This window comes from Maylandia zebra, linkage group LG7 (assembly GCF_041146795.1).
Source record: "Maylandia zebra isolate NMK-2024a linkage group LG7, Mzebra_GT3a, whole genome shotgun sequence".
In the NCBI taxonomy this organism is placed as follows: Eukaryota; Metazoa; Chordata; class Actinopteri; order Cichliformes; family Cichlidae; genus Maylandia; species Maylandia zebra.
In genome coordinates, this window is record NC_135173.1 from 5,910,090 (window position 1) to 5,927,141 (window position 17,052).

A 17,052-nucleotide genomic window follows, 5' to 3' on the forward strand; every position below is an offset into this window, starting at 1 on the left:
AGATGGATGGAGAGCGGGAAGGAGGCGACAGACGTGGGCGATGCAGGGGTGGCTCGGGCTGTCGGGAGCGGGCAACGGTGGCAGATGTATTACCAGCGACATCTCCATCCCTGCTGACGCTGGACTCTCGCTGTCTCGCACACACACAAACACATGTGTCTAAGTTGATTGAGGCCAGCAGTTTGGCTCCACACCAGGCACAGAGGGTAATGACTGTCACCCTTTTTCTCCATCAGCCCCCTACCTTTATCATCACACACGCATAGTCACACATGTGCATACAGATACGCAGAGTATAGCTACTGCTCTCTCCTACTTTCGCCTTTACTCTCCTGCTCTCTGAAATGTCATGCTGGCAGGGGGTTGTGTGGGGCTCCTCTGGAGAGCAATAAAAGCTGATTGGAGTTAAAACAGTTGGTCAGGCCTTCCCGCCCCAGCATCTGTTGGATTACAGTCAGCCAACCTGTCATCTGTGAAATGAAGGCTAGTATGGGAGGAGAGGGGAAAGGCCACATGGGGGGGACAGACAGACAGAGCAAGAGATATAGAAGGATGCGTGAGACAGGATGAGGGTGCTTTAACAGATGCTCTGGTGTGAATGACTATGTGAAAAAGACTCACTTGGACCCGGTTTACTCAAGATAAGTAAGGAGAAACACAAGGAGCTCTGAGGCAAGAAACAGTGATGGGTGGAGGGGTCAGATGGAGGGACGGACAGACAAACTTGACCTTTAGATGAATCACATCATCTCTCCGTCCTCATGTATCACTGCCTCTTAGCACTGGAGGGGACGAGCAATCCCTTTGACCCCCCACCCCCCCTTCTCTTTATTCCTCCATCTCACCCCTCTCTCCGTCACCGGCTGCTGCACCCACCCATTGCCTCCACCTGCTACGTCCCCCCTGAGGGAATCATTTTCACTCTAACAACTTCAATTAACCTTAACCATTCATGCACGCAAGCGCACACACTTACACACACACCACCTAGACCATGCCTGCACACATAAATCTCCCTTCCAATATCAATCACAGGTGTTAAGGTCACCGGACTGGGAGGCAGAAGCTTCACATAGCATCTCCAGTGACATATAAAAGAATGTGAGGCTACCTGCTGCAGTCTACCATGCATGTGCGCACGCTGTCTTTAAACAGTGGCACAGTTGTAAGTCCTACGAAATAATTAGAGATTGGAGAGCAACGGGAAATGTATTCAGTTTCAGGCTTGAAATCTAAATTGAATGTCTTTTATTTTGTGTTCTCGAAATAACTTTCTGAGGTCACAACTGGAGCTGCCTCACAGTTACAGAAGACCAACATGGCAAACATTCAGACATAAAACACCATAGTTAATCAATATCTGCTGCCCTGTGACTGAATAAAACAGCAAATTAAAAAAAATAAAAATAATCAGAGGTCCGCTGGATCACTGTTTCTGAAGGAGGACTAATCTGCTGTATCCACACACAGTTCGCCAAGTTCACTTAAAGCAAATCTGGAACTGAAAGATTGGTGGGCTTTCCAGCAGCACAGCAGTAAACAGATTCCAAGGTCTCTGGTTTGGCATTAAAAGGAAGACTGTGCTCGCAAACGCATGAGTTTGTGCACATGCAGGTGTGTACATGCATGCACGTGAAAGCGTCTTTTTGCACATGCACAGAAAAACAGACTGGAAGGGGGGCAGGTTAAATTCATGCAGCTGTTGTTGAAGTCAGACTTGGCTGGTGTGTGAATGCCTGCAGGGGGAAAACTCATATCTATGCTTCCACTCGTTTTCATCATCATTTAGGTGCTCTATAACAATGCCAGCCTGCTGTTTAAGCTGTGATGTCCAAAAACGAACAAGTGCCAACATTGCAAATGAAGTGTTTTAATGTGTAATGATGGGAGAAAGGATGTCTTCAATCATAATGGTATACTTGGAGAATAAATGATATACCATATTGATTCTAAGCCCCTGTTTACCCAGCTGGTTTGCTGCACTCATGCTTTCATTAATAACTTTGCAACTGCACAGATGAGAATACAGCTTGCCTAGTCATGGCTTCAATTAGCACCTGAGAAGAACCTTGAGACTAGGACTGATTTCACATCTGATCATAATAATATGCCCTATGAAGGGATTAAAACCGCAGGCAAAAAACAAAGCGTGCTCAATTAAATATACTTGTAAAACACGTGTAAATGTATCCACAGACACACAACCTTTAATCCTGCACTAAAACACATGCAATCACTCTACAAATGCCACATCCTTTCCCACACCCAGCAGAGATCTCCCTGGGCTTATCAGTGCGTAATTGCTGTTGATTGGTGTATTATTGCTCTGGTTAATCTGCCTGTGGGTGGCTAATAAAGGAACTCCATCAGGGATGTTATCAGTCTTAGGCAGAAGGTGTGTGTGAAGCAAATTTGGAAGCAAGGAGAAGAAAGGAGAGGGAGCGCTGGGAGCTGGGAAGGAAGGAGAGATGTAAGAATGAGAACGATGCAACTTGATTGTGAGAAGAAAGGGAAAGAGGAGCGAGAGTGTTCGAGTCGTGCCGAAAGAAACCGAAGGACAAATGAGCAAAGGAAAACTATAAATTAGACTGTGTGCATCAGAGGTAAAATGAGGTAACACCAGTAAGCTGGATGTTGTTCTGCCAGAGTTCTGAGCATCAAGTGGCTCCCTGGAGAATCCTTTTATGATTGATGTGGCCTTATTTTCTCTGCCACAGTTCTATTTCTAAACACAGGCTGGAGGAGGAAGAGGAGGCTGTAGTGAGGTGATTAGATTCCTCTCCATTACTGGAGCAGCCTGAGACAGATATCACCCACAACAGACACCCCCCGGTCCCAACGCCCTGTGCAATAACTGTATGTTGGCAAATGATGCTGTGGTGAGAAAGGGGAAGCTAACATGACAAACTGGTGTCTTTTTATTCCACTGTGGGGCCCAGCAGTGACTCAATTTACACACTCTCTGGAGCACATTGAAAGTGATGGCGCATGATGGAGGCAAAGACAAGAAATTCAATAGCAAGGACAAGAAGAAGCTGCTTGGAGTCTGGGAAAGTTTGGAGTATATATATCGCTGCAGGCAAACTGAGAACATTAAACGCCAGGAGATGAAGCATGATTTCTCACACATCTAATGAAACTTAATCTGTTTTCAGCAGTGTCATATACTGTCTTTGCCATACACTGGATCACCTCAACACAATGTAGTGAAGTGTTTATTATTTTTAAAGTCACAGGCAGTGAGACTGAGCTTGTTGAATGTCAACAGCTGGTGCTACAGTTTAAGGAGAAACAGCCTGGGGTTCCTGGGATAATTTGTTACATCTGATTTGATACAGCAGGGTATATTGTTGCGCAGGAGTAGTTGATCTAAAATGTTTACCTAAAAACTGTGAAATACATCTCAGTCAACAAATTTTCTTCAGCTGTGCTGCACTAAGATAAAGTAGAAGACCCCTGTGGGTCTAAAACCACTACTCGTTGTGGACTCCTACTGAGCCACTAGACTAGAACTCAATGTGATGAATAATTCATAGCATAACGAGAGATTACCGCATAATTGCGAATGATTTAATTTCAGCGAGTTTGGCGCAGGATTTTGCTGGATGAAATAACTGTTTAGATGCTGCTTGCATTATAATCAAACCCGACTGGAAATGATTTCAATTTAAAGAGGAGGCTGAGTTAGTTTTGCTGCTTTTATAACAGCACCTCCTGCTGGTGAGCAGCTTGCATTGCATTAGGATTGATAAATGGACATGTAAAAGGTTATCAATGAAGAACATCAGTGAATGTGATAACTGTGGTAAAACCTGGGAGTAATAAACAAAGCAGCTTCCATCCACTCAGCCATTTTATTCCACTTATCCAATTCAGGGGCACGAGGGGGTGCTGGAGCATTTACCAGCTGTCAACGGGTAAGAGACAGGGCACACTCGTGACAGGATGCCAGTCTGTCGCAGGGCTAATACACAGAGACAAACAACCATTCATGCTCACACTCCCACCTACTGTCAATTTAGAGTCACTAATTATTCTAACGCCATGCATGTCTTTGGACTGTAGATGGGAAGCCCGGCACTCAAAGATGGCATATGCAGAGACAGGAAAAACATGCAAACTCAACACAGAAAGGTCCCAGACTCTATTCAAATCAAGGACCTTCTTTCTGTAAACGGTGATAACCACCACACCACTGTTTACAATTATATGCATTAAAATCTAAGTGTAATTGCATTTTTTACTTGATTTAATTTCATTCATTTAGGCTTTTAACAATATCCTCATTTATTAGACATCAATTTAATTGAAAAAAAAAAAAAAACAACCCACACAAAACATTATCACACAGTTCTCCCAGCCACATGCAATGGATTGTTTCATGAATGCACAATATACACAAAGCAGACACAACAGGAAGCAGATAACAATTCTATTAACTTTCTGACTATACTGTTTCATCGCTATTAAGCTCCAACTAGCTAACAGAAAAAAGAATAAGACTGTGGTAAAGGTGAGGTTTAGGAAATGTTATGTGAACAGCAGCAGTGGCAGCATGTGGCAGCGGCAGCTGCAACGGAGGTTTTCAGGGGTCAGCAGCCATGACTGCACAACAGTGAACTGTCTGCACTGTCTTAGACAGGCAATGTTCTAACAGATGCAGTGGATTTGTCAGTTGCACATCCATAATGTGAATCTTCTACTCCACCACATCCCAAAGGTGCTTTATTTGATCACTGACAACCCGGCCAGAATTCTGGCTCCCACAGACTGGCGGTCTGCTCATGGGGCAAACAGCTTACAGCCAATTAAACAATCAGTCAGTCAATCAATATCAGATACTCATGATCTCAGTTTGTTATGTGAATAAAGCGCACCCATCCACAGAATCAATTTCTTCCATTCCAACCTCTTCACCACCGTAGGCAAGACCAAAGGGCTGTCAAAGGAAGTCAGGGACAAGATTGTGGACCTGCACAAGGCTAGAATGGGCTACCGAACACCAGCAAGAAGCTTAGTGAGAAGTGTCAATATGATTATTCTAAAATAGAAGAAATATAAAATGACTATCAATTGTCCTTGGTCTGGAGTTCTATGCAAGATTGTTCCTCATGGTGGGAGGATGATTATGAGAAAGATGGTGGATCAGCACAAAACCACACAAGTAGAGCTTGTTACTGATCTGAAGGCAGTTGGGAGCACAAACACCACTGGTAACACACTACACCGCAACAGATGGAAAACTTGCAGCACCCACAACGTCTACCTGCTCAAGAACCCACATGTACAGACCCATCATTAGTAGGGGTGCAACAATACACAAAATTCACGGTTCGGTTCGGTTCGATACTTTGGTGTCACGGTTCGATATTTTTTCGATACAACAAAAATGTTCATGCCTTAATTTGTCATTTATTAAATTTTCACGGCACATTCCGCACCACATCTCTGTGCGTTCATCATTTGTTTGAAGCCAGCTCACCTCCTGCAACTACTTTTCCGAGAATACGTGCTTCTTTTGTGGTTCGGACTCCTTCTGACATTTCTTTGGAGGTGGAGGAACATCACAGTAATTGCTTAACGGAGCTTCTTCGACATCTTTAAGAGTTCTAAACAAATGTCTGTCCTCCTCCTGAAAATCTTATGTATGCAAACACGCGTTGCAACTTCTTATCTTGTGCCCGTTTTTTATTTTGACAGCAAATGCGCACCTTCGGACCACTTATGTGCAGCCCTGGTTATTTCGCTTGTCATATTGCAGCCACAGAAATTCTTTTGTCCATGAAACCATAAAGCTGCACTTTCTTTTTGCCTTATGGTCTGATTTGTCATAACTTTTCCATTTTGTGGTAAGCTTTTCTTTGGCTGTCACTTCTTCACCCTGACCTGTCTTATTTGGCTCAGCAGAACTAAAATATTGTGGCGAGCTCAGACAAGAAGGAGACGGAGGTATCGTTTGGTCTTGCTTCCCGTGAGCTAGCCAGGGAGCACAGCCGTTTATTAACATCTGCAGAAGAACACTGCCGCTAGCTAACTGCTCAGCGCGGCAACAGCACAACAACAACAACAACACCACACAGGGCGCCCTCTGACCCCGGAAGGACACACCGTGGCAGCGAGAGGGCGTCACCCGTCACTATGGCAACATAAACAAAACATAACTGTACAAACAGAACCCCGAACAGCCCTGACCCGCTACATAGCCCCCACCTAAGGGGTCAGTCGTCCCCGACGACCCCATTACCCCACACAAAGTCCTGCAAATGTCCAGGTGCCTTCTTTTGCCGCACCGGCCGGTCACGACCGGCGGGGGAAAAGTCACTCGGGTCAGAACATGGGGTGCCACCATCATCCCACTTCTGACACCAATGTGGCGAGCTCAGACAAGGAGGAGACGGAGGTATCGTTTGGTCTTGCTTCCCGTGAGCTAGCCAGGGAGCACAGCCGTTTATTGACATCTGCAGAAGAACACTGCCGCTAGCTAACTGCTCAGCGCGGCAACAGCACAACAACAACAACAACACCACACGGGGCGCCCTCTGACCCCGGAAGGACACACCGTCGCAGCGAGAGGGCGTCACCCGTCACTATGGCAACATAAACAAAACATAACTGTACAAACAGAACCCCGAACAGCCCTGACCCGCTACATAGCCCCCACCTAAGGGGTCAGTCGTCCCCGACGACCCCATTACCCCACACAAAGTCCTGCAAATGTCCAGGTGCCTTCTTTTGCCGCACCGGCCGGTCACGACCGGCGGGGGAAAAGTCACTCGGGTCAGAACATGGGGTGCCACCATCATCCCACTTCTGACACCAATGTGGCGAGCTCAGACAAGGAGGAGACGGAGGTATCGTTTGGTCTTGCTTCCCGTGAGCTAGCCAGGGAGCACAGCCGTTTATTGACATCTGCAGAAGAACACTGCCGCTAGCTAACTGCTCAGCGCGGCAACAGCACAACAACAACAACAACACCACCACACGGGGCGCCCTCTGACCCCGGAAGGACACACCGTCGCAGCGAGAGGGCGTCACCCGTCACTATGGCAACATAAACAAAACATAACTGTACAAACAGAACCCCGAACAGCCCTGACCCGCTACATAGCCCCCACCTAAGGGGTCAGTCGTCCCGACGACCCCATTACCCCACACAAAGTCCTGCAAATGTCCAGGTGCCTTCTTTTGCCGCACCGGCCGGTCACGACCGGCGGGGGAAAAGTCACTCGGGTCAGAACATGGGGTGCCACCATCATCCCACTTCTGACACCAATGTGGCGAGCTCAGACAAGGAGGAGACGGAGGTATCGTTTGGTCTTGCTTCCCGTGAGCTAGCCAGGGAGCACAGCCGTTTATTAACATCTGCAGAAGAACACTGCCGCTAGCTAACTGCTCAGCGCGGTAACAGCACAGCAACAACAACACACAGGGCGCCCTCTGACCCAGGAAGGACACACCGTCGCAGAGAGAGGGCGTCACCCGTCACTATGGCAACATAAACAAAACATAACTGTACAAACAGAACCCCGAACAGCCCTGACCCGCTACAATATATATCCTGCTACTTTTACACACGCACTCACATAATGCTCAGCGATTCTCTGCACAATCAACCTCTCACATGTTTAAGCTTGCTGCGGGAGATTTCACTTGTCATGTTTGCATAGTAAGCTAACGATTGATAAGACGATGTCAGAGGAATTGGTGCGCAAATTATCATCACTCACCAATCAGTGCTGTCGCTCTCTATACACAGTTCACACGATTGCAAAGTGAAAGCAAAAAACAAGCGCAAATTCAAATGCGATTTCAATATGTCACATATTGACAGTGGCTCACCGATGCCAATGACATAATTACCCAGCTACATTTCCGAAAGAATGCAAAAGCATTGACGTATATTTTTCCTTCCTATGATAGCCCGACGGGCAGGGCAGAGATAGATTTTGGTAGCCCGACTGGAAAAATCGCTAGCCCCGGGACGTTGGACAGGCGATTTTGCGAGCCCTGTATCTGATTGAGGAATCACTCATCTTTGGAAAAGAGAGTTTATTACAGAGAAATGGCTCTTTCCAAAATAAAAGCTATACTATACGCTTCTTCTGGGCTATATTCTCAGCAGCATATTAAACATATCAGGTCCCCATAAGGAGAATCATGTGCTAACGGCTGTCTAAATGACTTGGGTAAAGTTTGTAGCATGCATGTTTGTTGTTTTTGTCTGCTTCCACTTGTCTTTGCACTAGGATGATGTCGGTGTAAATGTGCAGTCATATTTGTTGTGTTCCCACTAGTGCTGTCAGCATAAATCTCGTTGAAATGAGGTTAACGCCACAACATGGCAAATCTCCGTTAATGAGCTACCGCAGATCGCCCGTGCATGGGGCTGGACAGCCAACACGTTAACGAGCTAACTGCACCAACACACTAGCTCCCACCCATGTAATTGAGCATTGCGTGGCACATCCAACATACTGTTTTACTTTAGTCCATGACGTGCTTACCTTCAGGGTCATATGTCACATGAAAACCAAAATAGTTCCAAACGCCAGATCTGAATGAGGGTGGGGAAGGTTCAATTTGCCATGTTGCAAGGAGAGCTTAAACTTCTGTCTCGCTAGCTTGCCCTGCGCTCAGTGAATCTGCGTTGGACTACTCCGCCTAGGCTGCTGCACTGTCGAGCGCAGATCCACTGAGCACTCAACACAGACAGCATAGTCAGAAGGAAAGTTGATAAAATAAATTAAAAATGTATTTTGTATTGTTCGATACATATGCGTACCGAACCGAAAGCACTATATCAAACGGTTCAATATCGATACGAGTATCGTTGCACCCCTAATATATGTATATATTGTACTATTCTTAGTTAGCGTATTGTCTGTCTTGTTAATGTTTGTTTATAATGGAGCACTGTAACATAAAATAATTTCCCCTAGGGATCAATAAAGTATTCTGATTCTGATTCTGATGCTTTGAGGTGGTTTCACATGGCGACTTTGCTGCACTAGTGTAAAATCCTGGATTGAAACCTGCTTCTCCCAGCCAGAACACTGAAGAGAGGTTGTGAATGGGTCTTCCAGTATGACAGTGACCCAAAATGTAATTCCAAGGCAACAAAAGAGTGGTTAAAGAAGAAGCACGTAAAGGTTGTGGAGTGGCCTAGCTGGTCTCCAGACCTCAGTTCTGTAGAAAATCAGTAGAGGGAGCTGAAGCTTCAAGTTGCCGAGCAGGCACTCTTCTCCAAGTACGTCTCCAAGTAAGTCGTGTTTTGCTTGGGGATGAAATACTTCCTTTACTCAATGACAAGCAAATCAATCTATAACTGTTATGTAATGTGCTTTTTCCTGGATTTTGGTGTTCATGTCTTTGTAAATGAGCAAACTTCCAAATAAGGAATTAATAGTAATTGGTACTAAGGAAGCCAAAGTATGCAAAGAAAATAGATCCCACCACCACCAGACTGAACTGTTGATACAAGGCAGGATGACTTCATCCTATAATTTTCTTTTTTGCCAGATTCTGAACCTACCATCAGAATGTCAGAATCAGATGATGCAATGTTTTATTGTCCAATTTTAGTGAACTAATGCCAACTGTGGCCTCAGTTTCCTGTTCTTACACAGGAGTGGCAACTTGTGTGATTTGCTGCTCCTATACTTCAAAGTTCAATGTGTTGTGCAACCTGAGATGTTCTTCTACATACCCTGGTTATAACTAATGGTTATTTGAATTACTGTTGCCTTCCTATCAGACTGAAGCAGTCTGGTCACTCTTGTCTGAACTTTGGCATGATAAGGCATGTTCTCCCAGAGAACTGCATTTCACTGGATAGGTCCTTTTTTTCAGGCCATCCTCTGTAAACAGTATAGAAAAACCCCAGTACACTGGACGTTTCTGAAATACTCACACCAGCCTGTTTAGCATCAAAACCCATGTCACATTTTGTGTTACTTAAATCACCTTCCTTTTCTATTCTGATGCTCAGTTTGAACTTCAGCAGGTTGCCTTGGCTATGTCTACATGAGTAAATGGAGTGAGTTCCTGCCATGTGAATCACAGCTGAACAGCTGTACCTAACAAAGTGGCCAGGGCCTGTGTGAGTGCGTATTTTAGGTGTCATGACTGAAGAATACCTAAGTTATCTTTATGATCCTTTCAAGGGCAAGTTAACATATTCCACTATTCACACGTGCTCTGACAGAAAATCCTCTGGGATACTTGAATTCTCTTTTCCATATCCTCCAAGAACTGTGTCAAATAAATAGGTGACAATTTCAGTTTCCAACTTCATCAAACACATTGCTTCCAGAAGGATATATATTAAACGGGCATGCTTAGAAAATTACACATTGCAGCATAATTTGTACATTCATTTGAGTGAACTTTTCAATTAGCAATGACTGATAACCTTATTAAAATGAGAAAAGGGTGCATAATCACTCCACTATTAAATCTTTGGTTTTAAACTGCCCAGAAAAGCGATTTAACTAAAGTCGACCCGATTTGACCTTTTATCGTCCATTTATTTTCATGTGTTTTTTTTTTCTCACATGCTCAAAAATGCATTGAAAGCTGTGAGCCAAGAGGACATCACGTTGTCCTAACTGAAAGCTTTTGTTTTGCAACAAAAAAATTCAAGTCGGGAGAGGTGTAAAGAGCAGCCAACAGCAATCGACAGTCTGAGAGCACACTTTTTTGTGCCAGTGTAGGCCACTTGATGATTCAGAACACTTAATTTTAATAAGGCGGGGTGGGGGGTGGGATGCTGGTTTCCGTGCCTTTTGCCAGCCGAATCATATCTGTGTAAGAAAACTTCCCCTGACATGTAGGACAAATGAGTTGTTTTATTGCACACGGGTGAGTAACTCGACTAGTTTTGAAATAACTCAGAGTGGACAGGAGGTGGCGCGAAATGCTGCTCGTCTGACTGTATGACGACACAGTCACTGTTTCCTTCCAGTCACGGCCACATGGGCGGCGTATGAAAGGCTATCCTCAAATCAAAACCGTAACGTTTCCTGTTAAATTAACAGCCACGTGATATTTATCTCGGTGACTTACACACTTTTAACACAAATTCCCTTATTATTGTCACGAAATATCCACTCACGTCCGGCAACCAAGCCGCGGTTATAATGCTATGTTGAGAATGTTGCTACCCTCATTTAAAATCATTATCTGTTACTGTGTCCGTGTGGATGACAGAACTGCATTAGAAACCAGCACGGAGGCTTTTTGAAGTAATTTAGGTGGGAACTATTTCTTCTATGTGCGGACTGTGACAGACTGCGCAGTGCGTCCCTGTACTTTCACCTTACACTGTAACCTGTGCGTTAATCTATCACAGGCTAGAACGGAGTGCGTGTTTTCCATCGTTTTAAATGCAAGTTGCCTGAAAATATTAAAGGACACAGAGCAGATTATACCAGACCTCAGTACCGCATCCTGCCGTGGACGTGACATTCAACACGGGTTAGTGCCCACACAACCATCCGACCTCATTAATATGTAGGTACGTAACGTCCACGCCGGAGGCTGTCTTTAAATACGGGGAGACACCCTCACACCGGCAGCACTTCAGTCAAAGAGCGTTAGTGTGGAGCTGACACATTCCAACTCCTGTTTTCACCCGTTTCTTTGAAACCTTCAAGGTAAGATGGGTCGCGGTACTCTGACTCTACACACCACATCTGCACCCAGGACTCTCTAAAGACTGTTTTTTATTTAAAGATTTTAAAAGCTGAATGTCTCAAACCGCGTGCTAGAGGACAGACCGGGGCGTGACGATGTGTAATCAGTATTAATTGGGTTCAGCTGCAGATTAAATCAATTAAGATTTCTGTCAGTATTATTTCCCTTATAGCATAAGTAAACAAGTCAAGCAGAGGTAACAGGTTGTCTTGGGCATTCTGCAGATGCATAGTTACTTGTGGGCTATTATGGAGTATTTTATTCGCCCGTTGTATAAAATGTAATAAAAACAGGAAATATTCCGACTCGTTGGTGTTTAAAAACCTTTTTATGTTCTTTCTGTTTGAATCCATCCCCGTGATCGAGGCGCTTGGGTTTTGGTGACGTAAAATGCGCATTGGCTACGCATGCCTACAGCCGCGGTGGCGACCATCTTCCAACAGCTATAAATGACCCTGGCCCTTGCAATTTACTGCGCTTGGGCGTGCTTGCCTATCGCAGGGACGCAGTGTCTTTAATTGTCGTGTTGGTGTTTTATGGCTTTGCCAGAAATGCCGTCCCCGCGTTGTCGGCTTTGTCTGATTCATCGGACCTTTCTTGGCACAGAGTTGTGGATAAATATTTGACAGATGCAGACTGTGGGGAAACTATTAATGTCTGGTTCTATGACGACTGCAGGGCGGTAAAGCTTTTCTAGGACTTAAATTCAACAACAGTCTTTTCTTGAATTCAGATGTGGACAAGAGATGTGCAGCAGCATTGTAACTGAGATGCTGAACGGCAGCCGTTACCTGACACCCTGTATAGCCTTTAGTGGCCTGCTGGCAAAAGAATTAACCAAATGAGCACAATAATGTTGGGAAACATGATAACACTAGGACTGTGTGTAATGTCCCATTATACTCTTCCAGCTACTAAAAGTCGTCCTCTTATTCAGGCAACTAAGGAAGCAGTTTGCCTGGTTTGTGGAGCACAGCAGTGAAGCACTGTCCCATATAGAACACTGGCAATAATCCTAGATTATAATGGGTCCAAATGCTGGTACATGTAGTATGGATTACACTACTACATTTTTATCCTACAGTTTTGAGCAAACTGTATATACAAGCTGTAGATGGTCACCTTGATGTCAGACTGACATTCTGGCTCCAGCCATCTTGTTTGTTTCAAGTAAACTGATAGATGCCTGGCAGCTCAAGGACACTGGTCACTTGTACACTAGTGGATGCTCATTCAAAAGTAAGCCGCACCCTAATGCAGAGGCTGCTTTATCCTCTTCTCTTAACGGCGCAGCATTTAAGACTAGAAGGGATCAATTGGCACCATAAACCCGTTTGGGAAAGCTTTACCGAGGACATAAATCATGGAAGATGTAAGGTCACATTCATACACTTTAGAGGTTTCAAGTGAGCTCTAGTAGATGTCTCAGTGCATTAATCTGGGCCTGTACTTGGCCATACGTGCTCATCTACACGTCTCAGTGGAAACTGTGCCTTGTCACACCGGTGGTGGAGCCAGGAAACGCAGTGTGTGTGCATGTGAGGTCATCTGGGGATGTTCCCTGTTGCACAGAGGCAAGCTGCAGTGCTTTCAAAAGCAGTGGTTGCCATGGATGCAAGGAGAGGCTCTTTAAAGCTCAATCTCTCAACCTTAATGAAAGTGTTCAAATGAAAATGACATTTCAGTTCTGTAATGATGAAATACAATAAAATCCAGGCTTGATTCATTGTGGGATGTGAAATTAGTCATGGAAACTTTTTTGTGAGCCAACTAGTAACCACACATTCAAATTGCTTCATAGATTATGCGTCTCGCTTTCTTCATGCTCTCTCACTCCCCTCTGTTTACCCCCCCAACCTTTTCCCTTCATTCTCTTCCCCTTTATACTTCTGCATGGCGTCCTTACGTCTTGTGTCTCATATCCTTCATTTCCTTTATCTTTACTTTTAATAGATGTCCACCATGGAGAAGCTCATTGGCCATGTGATGAAGGAGGAGCCTGTTGGCAGCAGGTGCAAAGTGACTGTAGTGGGTGTTGGCATGGTGGGCATGGCCACTGCTGTCAGTATCCTGCTCAAGGTAAGACGGGTAGGAGGGGAATAAACTTGTTGAAATTAAGAAGATTGCTACTATCCTTATTTGGGGATTGAAAAAGGTTTACTCAATAGGATTTCACTGGGACAGATGTAAAGGTTGTGATGGCTAGAGCAATAGACTTACCAGATCCAACGACATTTACCAGAAATGATGTGTTTGCTGTGTTATGTAAAGTTTGTTTGGTTGTTAAATTGACCTATAATATAATAATTAGGACTTGTGTGATGAGCTGGCACTGGTTGATGTGATGGAGGACAAGTTGAAGGGTGAGGCGATGGACCTGCAGCACGGATCCCTCTTCCTTAAGACGCACAAGATTGTAGCTGATAAAGGTGAGAATTGACAAACTGTCATTTAGTTTACTTGCTGACTAACCTGGAGTGGAATACAACTTTTTTTTTTTTTTTTCCTCCATCTCTTCAGACTACAGTGTGACAGCCAACTCTAAGGTGGTGGTAGTGACTGCAGGTGCCCGCCAGCAGGAGGGCGAGAGCCGTCTCAATCTGGTGCAGCGTAACGTTAACATCTTCAAGTTTATCATCCCCAACATCGTCAAGTACAGCCCCAACTGCATCCTGATGGTGGTCTCCAACCCAGGTTAGACAAGGAGTCTACATCATGTGGGGTTTACATGGTCCAATTCCTGTTCGAAGCAGATTAATGGCTGATAATTTCTCATTTGGCACCTTCCCAGTGGACATCCTGACCTATGTTGCCTGGAAACTGAGTGGCTTCCCCCGTCACCGTGTGATTGGCTCTGGCACTAACCTCGACTCTGCTCGTTTCCGCCACATCATGGGAGAGAAGCTCCACCTGCATCCTTCTAGCTGCCATGGTTGGATCATCGGAGAGCATGGAGACTCTAGTGGTACGCTAGCGACATTATTTGCGAAATTTATACTGTCACGTACAGTTCAGAATTTCCTGTTTCAGTGGGGTGTATTTCTTTCTCGTAGTGCCTGTGTGGAGTGGTGTGAACGTTGCTGGAGTTTCTCTTCAAGGCCTCAACCCAAAGATGGGGGCTGAGGGTGACCCAGAGGACTGGAAGGCAGTGCACAAGATGGTGGTTGATGGGTGAGTGTTGCAATTTATTTGCTGGAGTCTGTCATCCTCTTCAAACATACTGATTTTTGTTTTTAACAACATGTATGGAGTGCCTATACTATTCCCCATGAAATGCTGTGTTAGACTAAAGCTCACTTGTTCTCTTTGACTCGTGTCTAACTGAAGTGCCTGACAATGATTAACACTGAATCCATAAATGGCAGTAATGACGCCATATGACCCATTATCTGTATTGGTATGTCTGAAAGTTGTATGCAACTCTCTGCAGAAAGGTTAATATTGCACCATCATTTTATTGTCTGCCAATCAGTAGACTTGTATTGTAATAGCTGGGTCTTTAGAGTTCAGCCATGTGCAATACAATGTTCTTTGTGTCCCAGTTGAGTCTTATCATTTCACTTATCTTTACAAAGATGAGAGAAATCCACATGTGTTGTTTCAACAGAAGAAATGGTATCTGTAAATGTGCACCTCTGTATGGCTAGTAGAACTCATTTGTCTTATCTTTTAAAGGCAGTTAAATATTTTAATTAAAATCAATTTTGTATCCTTGTTTTCAAAACTCTTATGGGCAACTCGTCAAATTTAAGTTTCTCATGCAAATACCAGTGGCTGCAATCAATGTCTACTATAAACTTGTTAAAAAAAGAAATCGCACAACATGACACATTTCTCCTTTCAGTCTGTTATATGCCATGCTCATTTTTATTTCTTGTCCATGCTGCAGAGCCTATGAGGTTATCAAGCTGAAGGGCTATACTTCCTGGGCCATTGGTATGTCTGTTGCTGACCTAGTGGAAAGTATCATGAAGAATCTGCACAAAGTGCACCCTGTGTCTACACTTGTCCAGGTAGATGAGGATTTCAGTCTTTATTTTTACTTGCTGAAAAGAAAATGCTATACTTTCCACAGATGTGACAAGGTCAGCTTGTAACTATCACATTTCCTTGCCTTTTACTGTATAGGGCATGCATGGGGTGAAGGAGGAAGTCTTCCTGAGCATCCCTTGTATCCTGGGCAACAGTGGCTTGACAGATGTCATTCACATGACGCTGAAGCCTGAGGAGGAGAAGCAGCTGGTGAAGAGTGCTGAGACCCTGTGGGGTGTACAGAAGGAGCTCACTCTGTGAAAAGCACGTCTCTGAATTCTCCAGTTGTCCCTAAAATGACACCATGTGACTCCCTCCTAGTTTCCCTCTTGTGTCTCTCATTGTAATTGGTTGATGTCACCTGTGAATTTCTTAAAAGGCCAAGTGCTTGTAACTAAACCACTCAAAGCTGGGTTTTACGTTTGAGAGATTCACATACAGGTGTCATTTTCCTTTGCTTCCTTCAACCTGGCCTTGATCTTCCATGAAATTTTTGGAAACTCATGCTCGTATCTGTAAAGTCAGCCTGTGTTGGAGAGTAAGTATTTGTCATCCATTTGTCCTCTCTGAAATCATGCAGTCTTTGTGCATATATATTCTGTGTACTGTATGTTACGAGTACTGTTATTGCTTTTTCTGTACACTCCTAGGTCAGTCTGTATGCATTCTGTGGCCGTTGAAGTTATGTTTCTCCACTTGGTAATCTCTGTTTCCATCTTGGAGTATAATGGAGACATTCCATTCTGTATGAGGAGGGCTTCCTATTCACCCACAGTAACACTGCTGCATATGTCACTGGTCCAAAATCTTATGATACCAAAGTACCTTATATTATAGTAAAGCAGACTTCCATAAACTTTCTTGGTACTGAAGCCTTCTTAAAGCCTAACCACAAGTGCACTGACAAAATACTTTTGAAAGCAAATTTCATGGCACACAAAAAAACTGGCAAAGTTTACATCTATTAAGGATAAAATGTGACTGCCATAATATAACTCAGATAACAGAGCCAGTGGGAAAGGGTTGGGTTATGAATCATAAGACTGCTACAGTCATTTAAAACAAAAGTTGCTTGTGTACCCTAAATGTTCTAACAGGGTTTTTTTTTTGTTTTTGTTTTTTTTTTTACACCACCTGACTCTGGAAAAGAACATTAAAAACAAATTCTATTTATAAATGTTAGATCTATTTATGTATTAATGTTACAATATTAAAGAGGATTTATCAATAAGTTACTGGGAAACATGTCATGGCAGCTGGATATTAAGCTGTTTGCTGTAACATCAAATAAATCTGCCAGGATTATTCAAGTTTGTCCTGTGTTCT

The 17,052-nt window shown here is 44.1% G+C and overlaps 1 protein-coding gene across 2 annotated transcripts; it reads left to right on the plus strand.

Moving 5' to 3' along the window:
* The first annotated feature begins 11,350 nt into the window (after positions 1-11,350).
* Positions 11,351-17,036, plus strand: ldha (lactate dehydrogenase A4). Of its 2 annotated transcripts, none has more exons than XM_076885615.1 (8): positions 11,351-11,475; positions 13,648-13,773; positions 14,006-14,123; positions 14,215-14,388; positions 14,486-14,659; positions 14,748-14,865; positions 15,584-15,707; positions 15,823-17,036. In XM_076885615.1, exons 2-8 carry the CDS (start codon positions 13,648-13,650, stop codon positions 15,985-15,987), a joined length of 999 nt encoding a protein of 332 aa, XP_076741730.1. In that variant the 5' UTR covers positions 11,351-11,475; the 3' UTR covers positions 15,988-17,036. The 2 variants fall into 2 exon arrangements, with proteins under 2 accessions (XP_076741730.1, XP_004563446.1); XM_004563389.5 differs by lacking the exon at positions 11,351-11,475 and adding an exon at positions 11,497-11,654.
* The last annotated feature ends 16 nt before the right edge of the window (positions 17,037-17,052 follow it).

Coding starts and splice junctions, on each gene's coding strand:
- ldha (XM_076885615.1), top strand. CDS start 13,648: ATGTCCACCATGGAGAAGCTCATTGGCCATGTGATGAAGGAGGAGCCT. Junction 13,774..14,005: donor CTGTCAGTATCCTGCTCAAG/GTAAGACGGGTA, acceptor TATAATAATTAG/GACTTGTGTGATGAGCTGGC. Junction 14,389..14,485: donor GATGGTGGTCTCCAACCCAG/GTTAGACAAGGA, acceptor GCACCTTCCCAG/TGGACATCCTGACCTATGTT.